This window comes from Bombina bombina, chromosome 3, assembly GCF_027579735.1.
Source record: "Bombina bombina isolate aBomBom1 chromosome 3, aBomBom1.pri, whole genome shotgun sequence".
NCBI classification, from domain to species: Eukaryota; Metazoa; Chordata; class Amphibia; order Anura; family Bombinatoridae; genus Bombina; species Bombina bombina.
The window spans coordinates 993,704,439-993,722,831 of NC_069501.1; the positions used below are offsets into that span (position 1 = coordinate 993,704,439).

At 35.7% G+C, this 18,393-nt stretch overlaps 2 protein-coding genes across 3 annotated transcripts in view; one reads left to right on the forward strand and one right to left on the reverse strand.

Moving 5' to 3' along the window:
* SARNP (SAP domain containing ribonucleoprotein) overlaps window positions 1–5,380 on the reverse strand; it is a 360,966-nt gene extending 355,586 nt beyond the window's left edge. The window contains exon 1 of one of the 2 annotated variants that reach the window (XM_053708128.1): window positions 5,045–5,380. In XM_053708128.1, coding sequence (XP_053564103.1) covers window positions 5,045–5,077 — 33 coding nt within the window. In that variant the 5' untranslated portion in view covers window positions 5,078–5,380. The remainder of the gene's footprint in view (window positions 1–5,044) is intronic. The other variant, XM_053708129.1, reaches the window with a different exon arrangement.
* Window positions 5,381–5,507: 127 nt separating this feature from the next.
* ORMDL2 (ORMDL sphingolipid biosynthesis regulator 2) overlaps window positions 5,508–18,393 on the forward strand; it is a 33,304-nt gene continuing 20,418 nt past the window's right edge. The window contains exons 1-3 of the mRNA XM_053708130.1: window positions 5,508–5,589; window positions 10,198–10,372; window positions 14,423–14,574. Coding sequence (XP_053564105.1) covers window positions 10,199–10,372; window positions 14,423–14,574 — 326 coding nt within the window. The 5' untranslated portion in view covers window positions 5,508–5,589; window position 10,198. The remainder of the gene's footprint in view (window positions 5,590–10,197; window positions 10,373–14,422; window positions 14,575–18,393) is intronic.

Consider the following 18,393-nt stretch of genomic DNA (forward strand, 5'->3'; position numbering starts at 1 on the left):
CGGTTGCCACCTTCCACATTTGGACCTGAATGCCCACCCCATGTTTTGGTTGTATGTCCTTTAAAATGGTACCTTTATGAGGAAATGAAGATTGAATATCATTGCAGTTATCAACCTTAGCTGTGTGACACAGAACAAATGAGATCATTTTGATTTAAATTTAAAAAAAAAAAAAAAAAAAAAAAAAAAAAAGGGAAGGGAAGGAAGAATGTAAATGGCTTATTCTGTTTTTCTTATATTGGAAGAAAATATAGGAAAGATTGAAATCAAACCCTATGCAAAAAGCTTCCGTTTTCCATATTCTGTCCTTTTTCTGCAATTTTCTCCTTGAAACTCCTATCCAAGTCCGTGAGACTTGTTATACAGTGCAGTCACAGACGGCTACCTAGGAAAAAACTAGGTAAATGCATACAGATCCTCAGACATGCACACTGGGGCTATGATAACATCACAGACCCTCACCCACTTAAAAACAACCTAGGTCACCAATCCTCTGCCCTGCATTTTGAACAAAGCTACCTTTTTCCACCACATATGTTGTAAGCAGCAATTATTGAACTTGTATTAATATTAAAACCTTATTTCCCAACTACCGATGAGTGTCTGCTACTCAAATTGAGTGCCACTAAATTACACAATGAGCATTCTTTTTGGAGCACACCTGGAACTCTTTAATATGTTAAAAAAAAAAAAAAAAAAAAAAAAAGTTGCAAAACACTGCTGCCATAGAATACTGAAGACACGTGCACACCCCTGAGCTCCTATGAGCCTACCTAGTTTTGCTCTTCAATAAAAAATACCAAGAAAACATAGCAAATTTGATAACTGAAGTAAAATTGGAAAGTTGATTAAAATTGCATGCTCTATCTGAATCATGAAAGTTTATTTTTGACTTTACTGCCCCTTTAAAAAAGGGACAGTCTACAACAGAATTGTTATCGTTTTAAAAGATAGATAATCCCTTTATTACACATTCCCCAGTTTTGCATAACCAACACAGTTATATTAATATACTTTTTAACTTTGATTACATTGAATCTAAACATCTTCTTAGAGCCCCTGATCACATGACTTTTTATTTATTATCTACTAGGCGATAAGCCTGTCCAGAGGTCATTCTATGTTTAAAAATACAAACCCCCAAGCAAAATTAAAAAAAAAAAAAAAAATTAAATTTAAATAAAAAAAAAAAAAAAAAAAAAAGCTATCCAAAATTAAAAAAAAAAAAAAAAAAAAAAAAAAAACCTATCCAAAATTAAAAAAAAAAAAAAAAAAAAAGTCAACCTAAACTAATACCCCTATAAAAATAAGAAATCCCCCCCAAAATAAAAAAAAAAAAAAAAAAACATCCCCTTATCTAATACTTAACTACCAATAGCCCTTAAAAAGGGCCTTTTGAAGGGCATTGCAGCTCTTTTACCTCTAAAAAAAATACCAAGTCCCCCCCCCTAACAGTAAAACCCCCACCCACCAAACCCCCCAAAATAAAAAAAACTAAAACTACCCATTGCCCCTAAAGGGGCATTTGTATGGGCATTGCCCTTAAAGGGGCATTCAGCTCTTTATTGCCCTTAAAGGGGCAATTAGCTCTTTTTCAAGCCCAAAAAAACCCTAATCTTAATAAAAAAAAATAAAAAAACACCCCAAAAAATTAAAACAAAAAAGCCTAAACCTAAGCCCCAAATAGGTACTCACTGTTCCTGAAGTCCGGCGGAGGTCTTCTTCCAGAGGAATCCATCATCTTCTATCTTCATCCGGAGTGAAGGCGACGCGGAGCCATGTTCCCGATGCCTAGATCCTCAGCGGCATGGAGGCTCCTCTTCATCCGATGTCCGTCGTACACTAAAGATTGAATGCAAGGTACCGCAATCAATTTGGTCTACCTTGCATTCCTATTAGCTGAAATTTTGAAATTAGCCAATATGAATAGAGCTACTGAAATCCTATTGGCTGTTCAAATCAGCCAATAAGATTTCAGTAGTGCTCATCCTATTGGCTGATTTCAAAATTTCAGCCAATAGGAATGCAAGGTACCCCAATAAATATGGGGTACCTTGCATTCAATCTTCAGTGTGCGACAGACGATCGCATGACGAGGAGCCCCCACGCCGCCGAGGACCACCACCGATGAGGATCCTGGGATTGGGAACACAACTCCGCACCTTCGCCACTCCGGATGAAGATAGAAGATGATGGATCCGTCTGGAAGAAGACCTTCACCGCCGGACTTCAGGAACAGTGAGTACCTATTTGGGGTTTAGGCTTTTTTATTTTAATTTTTGGGGTGGTTTTTTTTTTTTTTTTTTTTTAGTTTTAGGGTTTTTTGGGCTTGAAAAATAGCTGATCACTGTTTTTTTTTATTGTTAGTTTTTTTTATTTTGGGGGTGTTTAGTGGGTGGGGGGGTATTTAGTAATTTTTAAATGTAAAAGAGCTGTTTAACTTAGGGCAATGCCCTACAAAAGGTCCTTTTAAGGGCTATTGGTAGTTTAGATTAGGAGGTGTTTTTATTTTGGGGGGCTTTCTTATTTTCATAGGGATTAGGTATAATTTTTTTTATTTTTTGATAATTTAATGTTAGGATTTGTAATTTTAATTATAATTTAGTAGTAATTGGGGTTAATTTAGGGGGTGATAGGTTAGGGGGCTTAGCAATTAAATTAGTTATTTGCTTTGGGGGGACTGCGGTATAGGGGTTAATATATTAGGGTTACTGAAATGTGGGGGCTTGGCTGTTTAGGGGTTAATAGGTTAATTGTGAAGTGGTTGGCGGTTAAGGGGTTAAAGGACCAGTCAACACATAAGATTTGCATAATCAACAAATGCAAGATAACAAGACAATGCAATAGCACTTAGTCTGAACTTCAAATGAGTAGATTTTTTTATAACAAATTTCAAAGTTATGTATATTTCCACTCCCCTTGTACCATGTGATAGCAATCAGCCAATCACAAATGCATATACGTATAGTCTGAATTCTTGCACATGCTCAGTAGGATCTGGTGACTCAAAAATTGTAAATATAAAAGACTATGCACATTTTTTTTTAATGGAAGTAAATTGGAAAGTTGTTTAAAATTACATGCTGTATCTGAATCATGAAAATGTAATTTAACCTGAGTGTCCCTTTAATATTTGAATTATGTTATTTGCTGATTAGGAGTTAATTACTTTATTTTTTTTGCAATGTGGGGGTTGACGGTTTAGGTGATTGGTAATACTTCGTGCGGGAGGTTAGGTTTGTTTTTTGTTTTACTTCGTGCGGCGGTTACGTGTTTTTATTTTTATTTCTTGTGGGCGGTTACGCGTTTTTTCTTTAAGGCTTTGGGTTTGCCTATGCTGCATCCAGGAATTTTTTTTTGTCTGCTTTGCGCAAACATTCCTTTGATAATGCGTGTGCAACTGGCGAAGGACGCGTTACAAACGCGATTATAGTAGAGATTGACTTTCATTTAGTACTGTGTTGTGCTAAATCTTAAAGTGAACGTAAAGTTTCATGAATGAGTGCCCGGTTTTTAAAAATACTATTAAAGGGATACTGAACCCAATTTTTTTTCTTTTGTGATTCAAATAGAGCATGCAATTTTAAGCAACTTTCTAATTTACTCCTATTAAGTTTTCTTCGTTCTCTTGCTATCTTTATTTGAAAAAGAAATTTCAGGACCCTGGACAGCACTTGTTTGTTTATTGGTGGATGAATTTATCCACCAATCAGCAAGAACAACCCAGGTTGCTCACCAAAAATGGGCCGGCATCTAAACTTACATTCTTGCTTTTCAAATAAAGATACCAAGAGAATGAAGAACATTTGCTAATAGGTGTAAATTAGCAAGTTGCTTAAAATTGCTTCCTAGCTCCTGGAAGTGGTCAAGCCTGCCTTACATTATACCAGGTTGAAGGATGTTTTTGCTTAAAGCGAAAGTCAATTTTGATGCTAAAGTGCCTGGTTTTTAAAAATTTGATTAAAAACATGGGCACTTTAATTCATCAAAATTTACATTTCACTCCTGCTGAGGAAAAAAAAAAAAAAAAACCCTTACCTTTTAATCTTCACAGCAGCTCCAGCTTCCTCCGGTCGTTGCAAGCCATTTCTGACATCAGAAATGATGGATAGGTCATCCTCCAATCACAGCTCCCCCCCCCCCCAGGGGAATCAGTGTCTGATTTAACCCCGTGATCGGAGGATTCCTCATTTTAAACCTCAGGAAGAGGCTATGCGGCGGAAGCTGTTGTGAAGTTTAAAAGGTAAGTTTTTTTTCTCTCTCTCTCAACAGGAGTGAAATGTAAATTTTGATGAAGTGCCCGTTTTTAAATCGAATTTTTAAAAACCGGGCACTTTAGCATCAAAATTGACATCGACTTTAATAGACAGCAGAATGCATAAACCATAATAATAGGCCGATATTTCAGTTAAAAGAACATGAAAGCTAAAATGTTTCTTTCGCGATTCAGATATAAGTAAATTGAAAAGGTGTTTAAAATTGTATTCTCTAATTTGCTTCATTGTCATGTTGTTCTTTGTTGAAGGAGTAGGAATGCACTACTGGGAGCTAGTTAACACACTGGGTGAGCCAATAACAAAGCATATAAGTGCAGCCACCAATCAGCAGCTCCTGAGCCTACTTAGGAATCCTTTTCAACAAGATACCAAGTGAAGAGAACAAAAAAGAGGAAACAAAATCACGTTCTTTCTGTGGGTTTCATGTCCCTTTAAATGTCAAATTGGTTAAGACAAAATACTTTATTAAATATTGAAAACCCAACGTATTTAATACATGTGATGAGAATGAGAAATGTTACATAATAGAAGAAACATTAGAAAATATGGCAATTAAACGTTAATAAACATGCAACAAGGAACATTTAAATCATGCCAACAGAAAGCGGATGCTAAGCCATATTCAGGTTACGGTGGTCCAGTGAATATACAAGCTCTCTCTACCGCACACAGAACGGGAATGAAATACAACTGGTTACGTAAGTTTAACTACACACGTGGCCCTTTCCCCCCAAACCGCAATTGCTATCCTCATAATACCCGAGTACCTTTAGTTTATGAATATCCACCACATCAGCCATGTTTGCGACTCCCAAAGTCTGCGACCGCGCTCTCAAAGCGACAACCTAATTGGTTAAAGGTATTAGTGACGACAACTTCAGAACAGCGGGAGATTTAACGCAGCTGTGGTACGGTCACGCGGAAAGCCACAACAATTCAAAGTTATTGATAACTAATGTGCCAATAGCACGGACACAGCCTTAGCAATAATACAATTCATATAAAGATTGATTACTAGAATTCAGTCGACTAATAAACGTATACTATTGAGTTTGTCTAATGATAATGAAGAAGGAAATTCCGCGTTCATATTGATGCTGATAGAGGCGGGGCTTATTACGTAACGATTGCCATGTTGCTGAAGGTTGAGTGTTGATTGATACCTTTTTAGCCATACAACTTTCTGGCGGAAGTTGCCATCTTATTGGGGGAAGATCTATCAATGACCTCGCTATGACATCCCATGACAATTTCCTGCCGGAAGTGGTGGCGTTTCCTGGAGACAAGGGGCAGGCGGCGGTCCCGATTACAGGTATGAGAGTAATTCTGGGATTTGTAATAATAATTGTTGCGCTTTATATATGAGAGTGCCCAGAGTTTCACTATACGTCGGCTTGGAGCTGCGGTCATTTTGACATGGGCGTGATGTAGAACTCAGTGCTTCGTGTGCAAGACTTCCTGGTTCAGTTTTTATTGTTGTATGCCTTTTTGTGCAAATTACATAAAATAAATGTAGTGAAGGTTGCCCACTGATCTGTAAGAATGGAGTGCCGTATACGCTTCTCGATTATGCCCACAATACTGCTTCATTGAAGGGACACTGAACCTAATTATTTTCTTTCATGATTCAGATAGAGCATGCAATTTTAATTAATTTTCTAATTTACTCTTACTATCAATTTTTCTTCGTTGTCTTGCTATCTTTATTTGAAAAAAAAAAAAAGGAATCTAAACTTTTTTCTTGGTTCAGCCTCTGAACAGCACTTTTTTATTAGTGGATTAATTTTTCCACGAATCAGCAAGGACAACCCAGGTTGTTCACCCAAAATGGGCCGGCACCTAAACTTACATTCTTGCATTACAAATAAAGATACCAAGAGAATAAAGAAAATTTGATAATAGCAGTAAATTAGAAAGTTGTTTAAAATGTCATGCTCTATCTGAATCACAAAAGAAAAAAATTGGGTTCAGTGTCCCTTTAACCCTTTGAGTGCTAAGCACGTTCCCACCTGGGTGCTAAGGTTTTTTTAAAGGGTTTTTTATTTTATATTTTTAAAATATTTTTTTTTACTTTTTTTTTTTTTATTTATTTCAGATCCCCAAGACTTACACTGTTGGAAAGCTTAGGCGATTACCTTTCCAACGGTGGGTCTTGGGGGTCTGTAGCTGCATAGATGCCTGAGATACAGGCTCCTAAGCAGCATGCCCCCTGCTCCTATATTTAACCTTGTTAATGTTAAATAAAGTTGCACGGTGACGTCATCACTTTATTGCGCGTGGCGTCACCACGCAAAACGGGAAGCCCGGCGATGCCTTTTATTATGCAGCACCGATCCCCGGGGTAGGAGCGGGTGGGAGCCCCCAGATCTCCCTCAAGTTGGGAGAGTGCTAGTGACGGCTCTGAGCCGTCATTAGCACCAGAGTGGGAAATTCTGTGACGGCTCAGAGCCATCATTAGCACTCAAGGGGTTAAGCATTCAAATATAACGCATTTGCTAGATCATGTGCCACCGTATTACACAAGTATGGCAATACATTGATTAAATCATTGCTACAATATGATATAGATAAAAGCGAGGCAATATGCAGATTTCTGTCACTGCACATCTGTGTTCTAATGTTAAGCTTCCCCTTTTGTATAAACAGATCCAGAATGTTAGCACTATTTTAGATGATATGCTTTAGAATTTTATGATAGTGATGTAATTCAGATACCCCGCGCTCTGACTACCCACTTAAAGTGACTGTAAAGTTTGCGGAACGAGTACCCAGTTTTTAAAAATCCTATTAAAAACAGGGGCACTTTCATTCATCAAACTTTATTTTAACAAAACCAGTAAAATGTACTTACCTTTTCTTCTTGCAAGCCACTCCAGCCCGTCGCAAGCCTCTTCATACGTCAGCAATGACAATTCCGGCATCCTCCAATCACGGCTTCCCCCGGGGGAATCCGTGCATAAAACAACGCAGTGATTAGAGGAAAGCCATGATAGTCATTTCTAACGTAGGAAGAGGCTTGCGACGGGCGGGGGAAGCGCTGGAGCGGCTTTCACAAAGAAAAGGTAAGTATTTTTAAAAAAAACTGTGAAAAGTTTGAAGAATGAAAGTGCCCCTGTTTTTAATAGGATTTTTAAAAACCGGGCACTGGTTCATCAAAATTTACATTCACTTTTTTTTTTTTTTTTTTTTTTTTTTTTTTTTTGGTGAGCTAACGGTTCTCCAATCAGCACTCTAGCCATAACGCACTCACACAATTTTTTTTTTGTAGCTTGAGTGCTATTTGGAGAAATATTACTTTTGAAGTGGGCAGCCAGAGCATGGGGTATTTGAATTTCAGCGCTACATTAAAAAGTAAGTTAAAGCCTATCTTAATTACAACTGATGAATTAAACTCTATCTAAAATATCGTTAACATTCCAAATCTTTTTATACAAAGAGGAAAGTTAACTGGCATTTACCCTTTTAGTATTTGAGTTTACTCTAAGATGACTATTAGAATTCTATTACTATATATATTTTTATAGTAAGACATGATATAAACGGAAAATGTTGACAGCGATCAGTGTTTGTTGTCAAGATGATTTCAACTTACTTGGTACCGTGGACTCATTTGATAGTGTCTCACCATTACGCTTCATGCACACCAAACATTTATATTAATCATATGATTCTAGTTCAGACTCTCACTCCACACAGCTTTTGCCACTTAAACTCAAACAGCCTGCGTTACTTGATGACATTATCATTGTCATATTACTGGTGGTCGATTGGTGGAGCTTGATTATTTGTATTAGTACTAGGTGGCACACCACTGGCTCTCCTGTCCTGTGGCAAACATTGTTTGTCTAGGCAGTCAAGGTGTTAAATCATTGTTGCTAAAAGGTGAAATCACCAAGAACCAGTTGGGTTAAAGTAGTGGTAAATCCTAGCGTTTTTTTTTTCTCTCAATGAGGTGACGTTTCCACCTGTTAGCCAATAGCGTGCTTGCCATACAGCATAATGCTGAACGGCTAGCACGGCTATTTGCTAAGAGGTGGAAACATTATCACATTGAAAATAAGGAATTTAAAGCGATGTTAAATCCTAGCGTTTTTGAAACACTAGGATTTAAAAGGGCTATAAACAAGAGGACTTTCAGTCATGAAGTATAAAAAAACCTCATGCTGAAAGTACCCTTATTTGCCATAAAGTTTATACCGAACTGAGCTCTTCCGACTGACAACGTCACAATGCTATTTTTTGTGTTTTTTTTCTGGAATAAAAATTATTAAAAGATTGCAAAGTGTTTTTGTATGTAGAGCTTATATACTGTACGTACACATTTTGACTGCCTTGATAAGGATAATATTTAAAGGGACACTGAACCCAAATTCTTTCTTTTGTGATTCAGATAGAGCATGCAATTTTAAGCAACTTTCTAATTTAATCCTATTGGCAAATGTTCTTCATTCTCTTGATATCTTTATTTGAAAAGCAAGAATGTAAGTTTAAATGCCGACCTATTTTGGTGAACAACCTGGGTTGTTCTTGCTGATTGGTGGATAAATTCATCCACCAATAAACAAGTGCTGTACAAGGTTCTGGACTTTCTTATTCAAATAAAGATACCAAGAGAACGAAGAAAATTTGATAATAGGAGTAAATTAGAAAGTTGCTTAAAATTGCATACTCTATCTGAATCACACAAGAAAAAATGTGGGTTCAGTGTCCCTTTAATGTTTTTCTGCCGTGACGTGTAACTTTTTCTCTGACTGTAAATTATAGTGATAATTGTATTTCTATAAAATCATTAAAGGTTGTTTTTTAATCTAGATGTCTTCCAGTTTTAAGTGACTAAACCTTTCTACCTATGATGATATTTCAGTTTTGTCAAGTATGAATACATAGCAAATTGAAAACTGCCATGGTTTCCAGTATTAGTTGTTTTTTCAATCGAAAGTTAAAGGGAACGTCTACTTGAAAATTGTTATTGTTTAAAAAATATAGGTTATCCCTTTATTACCCATTCCCTAGTTTTGCACAACCAACACTGTTAAATTAAAGTGATTGTAAACTTTAATGGATTAAAGCCCAGCATGAAAACATAATCTTAAAAACAGGGGCACTTTAATTCATTAAAGTTTACAAAGACGCTTATTTTTTTAAAATACTTACCGTTGCTGATCCTCCGCCCGCATCTCCTTCTTTCTTTAGCATAAAGATGACAAATCCGGATTCTTCCAATCGTTGCGTACCCTCTTTGGCGCCCAGCTTGTGGGGCACGCAACGATTGGAGGAAGCCGGATTTGTCATCCATATGCTAAAGAAAGCAGAAACTGGAGGATCAGCATTATCTTTGCTGTAAAGCAATGGTAAGTACAGTATTTTTAAAAAGAACTAAAGTGCCCCTGTTTTTTTTATACTGGGCTATAATTCATTAAAGTTTACAATTCCTTTAATATACTTTTTAGCTCCATAATTAACTCTATCTACGCTCCTGCAGACTGGTCCTTATCTAAGTGCTTTTTACAATCTTGCATTTTAGCCAATCAGTGCTGGTTTTTGCATAACCATTATCATTCTCCACAGGAGTGAGCACAATGTTAACTGTATGGCACACACAAATTAGCACTGACTGGCTATTGTGCAATATTTAAAAAGCTAATAAAAGGCTCTGAGATAAGGGGCGACCTGCATGGGCTTAGAAACAGGCAAACTTAGAGGGTATAAAGTATATTAATATAACAATGTTTGTTATGGTAAGCTGAGTAATGGGTAGAAAAGGCAATCTACCTTTTTAAACAATAAAAAAAATGAAGTAGGCTGTCCCTTTAAATCTCACTAATGTCTGTGAAACTTGTGTAACATATTTAGCACTTAAGAAACAATGCAGTTCTTTTGTAACATATACTTTTGTGTATCTTAATGGTTTTGCTTTCAGGATGAATGTTGGGGTGGCTCACAGCGAGGTTAACCCCAACACCCGAGTTCTGAACAGCCGTGGAATATGGTTGGCATACATCATACTGGTGGCATTTTTGCACATTATCCTACTAAGCTTTCCATTCTTCAGCGTTCCTGTTGTTTGGACACTGACCAATGTCATCCACAATCTTGTGAGTACAGTTCTCAAGAAACTCTGTAGACATAACTTGTTTACATGTGTAATGGTGTTCACACTTATCACACAGCACTGTCACCTCTCACTTTAGCAAGTCCCCCATAATCCTGTTCCTGTGTTAATAGTCTGTTTTAATTATTACTATGTGAATTAGGGCAATATGTATTTATATCAAGCTGAATATGTATGCAAAACATCACTCACTTTAAAGGGGCATATTTTTCTTTTGTGATTCAGGTAGAGCATGCAACTTTTAAACCGATTTACACTTTACTTTTCTTGTAAAATGTGCTTAGTTCTCTAGGTATCCTTTGTTGAAAAGCATACCTAGGTAGACTCAAATGCAGCAGTGCACTAACGGGGGCTAGCTGCAAATATATGCTTTTTTGTTATTGGTTCACCCAAGCTGTTCAGCTAGGTCCCAGTTGGGCATTGCTGTTCCTTCAACAAAAAATTCCAAGATAGAATTTGATATTAGAAGTAGGGTTACAACGATATAATTTTTTTTAAGACCAAGTACAAATACTTTTTTTTTTAAAATACTTGCCGATACCAATTACCAATACTTTTTTAAAAATGTCATGTGACATTGTCCCAAGAACAATACAGACTAATGATTTAAGAGAGCTTCTTTATAATTATGAAGAACTGTAACTCAAAAGACTTTACAAAATAATAAAACAGTTTTTTATGTGCTTGTTCTCACAAAGTTGTAAAAACTCGAAGAAATTTCACAGAACCTGTTTTAAAATAAAAATATTACAATAAAACATTCATTATAACAACAATAAATAAATGTAATATCACAACCAACTAAAAGTGCAATGCAGTAACAAATATAACAGTGCACTGTTTAAACATGGGGAACAGCACTATGGGCTAGATTACATTTGACTGGTAAGCTTTACCAATGCTCTCATTGCATGTCCAACTCCATTGAAGTATATGGAGTTGGAAATGTGAACAGAGCATAGGTAAAGTTTACAAATGTAATCTAGTTCTATTATTGTAAGATGTGTGTTCAGAGGAATTAACTAAAATTTTTCTATGACCACTTTTCCTGATTTTATATATTCTAAGGATGTTCCTCAGAGTACAGTATGTTTTGAGCATAATTGTACAACATAAGAACTAGCAGTATAACAGGCAGTCTAGCAATTACAATAATTTTTCAAAAGTTAGTGGCAAGTCATTTTTAAGGAACAGAAGCATCTCTGTATGTTCAGCTATAAGTCTGTTTCTGCTATCAGTAAGGACGTTTGACTCTAAGCTGAACAGTCTTTCCCTTTAAGCACTACTGCACGGGACAGAGAGATAATTTTGGGCCATTTTAGCCGGAGCTGGAAATCTCAGTTTATTAACTGCCCAGTACTTCTCTCCATCTCTATCTCCTCCCAAATGGGACAAGCCTAGGTACCATGTCAAGGTCTCTCCCATAACCTGGGTCCCTAATACAGCCATACAAATGCAAGCTATCAAACAAACTGGGAACAAGTCAAGGGTTCACAGACTTATGTAATCACCCTAAATATATATAAAACATGGAAGGGGACTGCACTCTTAGACTGAACTGGGAACACATCCAATGGCACTGCAACATGCTCAGCCCTGGGTGCTCAATAGCACTCTCAGGAAGCTGTGCTGTCCCCAGAGTCGCAGGCAGTTAACCCCAGACAAGTCTGGGGGCAAAGCCCATAGGGAAAATTAAAAAATAAATAAATCTAACACTCTCTTGGAACTTCAATACTAAGTTACACTTAAATAAAACCTAACATTACATTACAAAAAAAATCATCTAAAATTACAGAAAAAAATAAAGAAAATTATCAACAAAAATAAATAAACCTAATCCCTATGAAAATAAAGAAGCACCCCAAAATAAAAACACCCACTAAACTACCAATAGCCATTAAAAGGCTCTTTTGTAGGGCATTGCCCTAAGTTAAACAGCTCTTTTACATTTAAAAATGACTAAAAAACTCCTGCTCTTTTCCAGCCCATTAAATAAATATATATATATAGTGTGACAAGTAGACTGTAAATGCAACTAGTACAAGCTCCCTGGATGCGAGTGCGCACAGTCTCAGTTAGACGTATAATCAATTTTGATACGTAAGTAGAATAGGTTCCGAGTTTATAAATTTGAACACAGGATATACACACACTTATATATTTGTGTGAGTGAATCTACTTAATATATATAAACCAGTTTGTTGTATGTGAGTAAATACATACAAAAATTCTTTGTGTTCGGGAGCAGCTGAATAAAAAGATATATTGATACAAATGATACACTCTAGGTGTCACTTTAAATACGAGAAGTGAAAATTGCTGCTCTTATTGTAAAAATGAACACAATAAAAATGGGTACAGATAAATGTTCAAGTGGAAATACTACAAACCGGCTGCTAAAAATGGGTATGGGAAGGAGTACTGGAAGGAATACTGCGCCTGTTAGTGTGTGTGTGTGTATATATATATATATATATATATATATATATATATATATATATATATATATATATATATATATATATATATATATATATATATATATATATATATATATATATATATATATATATATATATATATATATATATATATATATATATATATATATATATATATATATATATATATATATATATATATATATATATATATATATATATATATATTCAAGCTGCCGCTGCCTGGAAATGTATTTATTAAGTATATTGCAACCTGATAAAGCAAACCTAATTATCTATAGTTTTAAGCTAAGAACTATTAAATGCAGGGAGGGGGAACGGAGCTGAAAGTTCCAATAAAATAAATACATTCTCTTGGGTTCTATTTTATTAATCAAGTATTATTTTAGGAATTGCTCTGGTCAATCTGTCTCTCTGATCAGACTCGGCCTCTAAACCTGTGCACAATCCTGGTGATCCAACTACCTAAAGTAAAATTGATTTATTGAGGAAAAAAATGAAAACACTAAAGTTACTCTTTCATGTCTTATGGCTAAATTTCCCATCAGTGTGTGGGGTAAAGAAATACCTTGTTTTCTGATCACAATTGAAAATTCGTTATTTTGAGCAGTTTAAAAACCAGGGTTATAATTTAAATGCAGTTCAGATTTAATTGGTACTCTAATGCAGCCATAATAATTAAAAAAAATCATCCCCTGTCTTTGATGGAACAAACAGTGGGTACAAAATCCCTTTAAGAGCTTGCTCTGTCAGAATATACTGTAGTCTCTCTATTAACTCTCATGTGCCATAGGCAGTGGAGAAGGTTGTCATAGCATAGCATTATAACCCCTTCTAAAAGAACAAACCTCTCACCAAATCAGAGTACCCAGAATGATTAGTTGTATTTCCTCTGGTCCAAGAAAGCTAAAATATCTGACAAACAAGTTGTTTGGTGGGACTGCTATATTGTATAGGGTCAGATGTTTCTTTTCAACAAGAGAATGTGTATGGTAGAAATGAGCTGAAAGAGACATAGTAAGCATATCCAGTAGACACTTAAAGGGATACTAAACCCACATTTTTTTTTTCTTCTTTAATGAATCAGAGCATGCAATTTTAAGCAACTTTCTAATTTTATTTTTTCGTTCTCTTTCTATCTTTATTTGAAAAAGCTGAAATGTAAGATTAGTAGCCGGCCCATTTTTGGTTCAGCACTTAGGTAGCGCTTGCTGATTGGTGGCTAAAGATAGCAAGAGAACAAAGAAAAATTGATAATAGGAGTAAATTAGAAAGTTGCTTAAAATTAAAATTGCACGCTCTATCTGAATCATGATAGAAAATATTTGGGTTTAGTATCCCTTTAAGAAATCTGAAGTAGTTAGGCAGTGCATATTGCAAATACACATCACATTAATAAGATTACTTTTGTTTTTCTCTACTTGCTTCTTTATAGATTTTTGAAGATTGATTTATTTTCTTTCTTTTTTTTTTTTTTTGGTCTTAATTTTGTAATTGATTATGGGGTTATAAGAAACACATCTACAAAGCAGGCAGCGCTACTGGAATAACAGGTTAATGTCTTTGGATAGGTGATGTACCTTTTCCTGCACACTGTGAAGGGCACACCCTTTGAGACTCCAGACCAAGGCAAGGCACGACTCCTTACTCATTGGGAACAGATGGACTATGGCATTCAGTTCACCTCTTCACGCAAGTTTCTCACCATAACCCCCATTGTATTGTAAGTAATTATTTTATGAGTACTCACAACAGACTCTTCTGAAGCACCACATAAATAGTTTTGATGTTTTAAATTAGGAGAAGGTCCACCTGTCTATGCAGGCCTCAGACCATCAGTAAATTATTCTTTATAAACTGCCTGAGACTTATTTTTATGTAGTAAGATTAATAATCAAATGTTTTTCTTTCAAACCTCAAAAATTCCACACTAATGGGCGTGGTATGTTTGCAAATAGATTTACACTTTTGCTGTCAGAATGCAGCTGCTCTGTCATCTATAGGATAATATTTTTTCAAACCTTTAAACACGTCTGAACATTTTTATAACTCTTGCAAATGCAGTTTTACACTTTGTGAAATTATGTATTATTGCTTGTTCCTTGCATTCTTTATTTTTACTCAGAACTGGATTAAAGTATGTTCTTTAAAGGGACAGTCAAGTCCAAAAAAAACTTTCATGATTCAAATAGGGCATGTAATTTTAAACAACTTTCCAATTTACTATTATCACCAATTTTGCATTGTTCTCTTGGTATTCTTAGTTGAAAGCTAAACCTAGGAGGTTCGTATGCTAATTTCTTAGACCTTGAAGGCCGCCTCTAATCTGAAAGCATTTTGACAGTTTTTCACCACTAGAGGGCATTAGTTCATGTGTTTCACATAGATAACATTGAGCTTACGCACGTGAATTTACCGATGAGTGAGCACTGATTGGCTAAAATGCAAGTCTGTCAAATGAACTGAAATAAGGGGGCAGTCAGCAGAGGCTTAGATACAAGGTAATTACAGAGGTAAAACGTGTATTATTATAACTGTGTTTGTTATGCAAAACTGGGGAATGGATAATAAAGGGATTATCTATCTTTTTAAACAACAAAAATTCTGGTGTTGACTGTCCCTTTAAGTGGCTCACAAAACACACTCTACTTCCATGATTGTCAATCAGTATCATTCAAATGGCAGGATTAATGGGACATTGTTGCAAAAACACTCCCAGATGGGCTAAATAAATGGATCATCTACAAAACATTTATGCAAAGAAAAATCTAGTGTACAATGTATAGTTTTTCATATTTTTTTTAATGGCATTGTGATGATTTTCAGACTCCTAACCAAGCCCCACAGTGTCAGATGTATACATGCGTTTACAGACTACTGTTGGCTCCTGTTTGTGTTGTGTCTTTTTCATATTCATGGAATTGGGGGAGGGGGAGTCACAGTCAACCTAATCAACAGTGCTAAACTGGGAGCTTCTAAGTAAGTTTTTAATACTGGAATTTTGGATCAGTATCTGTGCATATTCTTCTTTATAGCAGTGTCTATTACATGAAGTTATATGGAAATTGGTGTGCACTGTCCCTTTAAGGAAGCAGAGAGGGACAGCAGGTTACTTGATACAGAATGCATTCTTCCGAGGGTAACCGGTTTACAGGCTCCTGAGGAGGGGGAAACATTGTAACCTCATTGAAATAAGTAATTGCAAGTTTTTTACTTTTTCTCTCCAATACAAGAAACATGTAAACATTAACGTCACTCTCTCTCCCATTATGTTGTTTAGGTACTAGTGTGGTAACTGCCTTTTTCCTCTTTAAAATAGAACTTCCTAGAATGCTTGAGGGCCCTTTTTTCTTTGAGGCATTTGTTCTGCTCCTAGAGTTCAGTAGTGTGAGCTTATTCTTCTCTGACCTGAAAAGTTTATACGCTCCACATACCAGTGTATCCCTAGTGTTTACCCCACAGGGCTATATTGGCTAGCTATTGGCAGTCGTCTCAAATGGTAATCACACTCTTAAGAAGATGCTAAAATATATTTTAACTTTATATTTCAGCAGCACTATTATGTATTTACAGTAATCTTTAAAATGCATTGCAAAACAGAGAAGATTATGGTGGAAAAAATGATAATGTGTGTGATATTTAATACAAATTTGACCTTTCACTGTGTTCAACACCAAGATTGGCTTTGGGGTGGGCATAAAGCATTTATCTTGGATCATTTGGAGAAGATAATAACATGATGCTTATACACCAGGGGTCTTTCCTAAAGATATCTATTTTATTTTTATTAGGTAACATCCTGCTATTGTCAGGACAAGTGTTTCAGGAGTTAATGGGATATGAAACCCAATTATTTTTCTTTCATGATTCAGATAGAGCATTTCATTTTAAATAATTTACCAATTTATTTCTAGTATCTTATTTGTTTAGTTCTCTTTGTATACTTTGCTGAATAGTATACCTAGGTAGGCTCAGAAGCTGCTGGTTGGCTGGTGCCCATATATGCATCTTTTCATTGACTTTCAGCTTACTCCCAGTATTGCTTTGCTTCTCCTTCATCAAAGAATAACAAGAGAATCAAGGAAATTAGATAAATCATACAACTTTTAAATAATTTTCCAATTTACTTCTATCTGAATCATAAAATAAGCATTTTGTATTTCATGTCCCTTTTTAAAAGCCAGGCTTCTTACAAAAAGTGCTTTATCCTGATGATTTCTGCCATGTCTCACACTTTTTTTTTTGCCAGAAGCAGCTTTGTCTATCTAGAAGACATGGGATCTTGAGTCAACTTTTCCTATGAGGTGGGACGGGGTTTTAGACCTTCCTTTTGAGTTGAGACTTTTTAAATATTAGGCAGTTTGTATTGCATCTGCAGCTGTTTGTATTTCAAAAGGCCCTCTTCAGAGAAAGGGAGAATCCTGGAGGTTCTCAGTTTTTCTGACTAAACCGGATTTGGCTTCACTCCTAGGTGCCTGATTATATAAACTTTCTGCTCAGATAAGATGATAGAAAAATGATCCCCCAGCACTGCAAGTTCCCTCACGAGATTCTAAAAAGACACATTTTATTATACTTTTTCAAGGCCATTCCCTGCATTTCTATATGTGAAGGAGAGACAAGCCCAGTGCAATAAAGCACTGCATGACAGCGTTTTGCTGTATATACACTTTGTGATTTGTATTTTATATTACACTTCAGTTTTTATTTTAATGCATAAAGATTCTGTGTGCAGCAGTGTATTTAGGATTCCGATTTTACAAATTCTCATTATGCTTTGACAGTTTGTGTAACTTTAACAAATTAGGCTCATACTGTGTATATTTATGTGTATTTTTTACAAATTACAATATACTTTACTTTTTGTATTTGTTCTATTTAAAATAAACTGAAAATCTAATAGCTTCAGTTTCCCAGAGAGCTTCATTACTTTTTATGGGCCTTACAGGGAGTGCAGAATTATTAGGCAAGTTGTATTTTTGAGGATTAATTTTATTATTGAACAACCATGTTCTCAATGAACCCAAAAAACTCATTAATATCAAAGCTGAATGGTTTTGGAAGTAGTTTTTAGTTTGTTTTTAGTTATAGCTATTTTAGGGGGATATCTGTGTGTGCAGGTGACTATTACTGTGCATAATTATTAGGCAACTTAACAAAAAACAAATATATACCCGTTTCAATTATTTATTTTTACCAGTGAAACCAATATAACATCTCAACATTCACAAATATACATTTCTGACATTCAAAAACAAAAACAAATCAGTGACCAATATAGCCACCTTTCTTTGCAAGGACACTCAAAAGCCTGCCATCCATGGATTCTGTCAGTGTTTTGATCTTTTCACCATCAACATTGCGTGCAGCAGCAACCACAGCCTCCCAGACACTGTTCAGAGAGGTGTACTGTTTTCCCTCCTTGTAAATCTCACATTTGATGATGGACCACAGGTTCTCAATGGGGTTCAGATCAGGTGAACAAGGAGGCCATGTCATTAGATTTTCTTCTTTTATACCCTTTCTTGCCAGCCACGCTGTG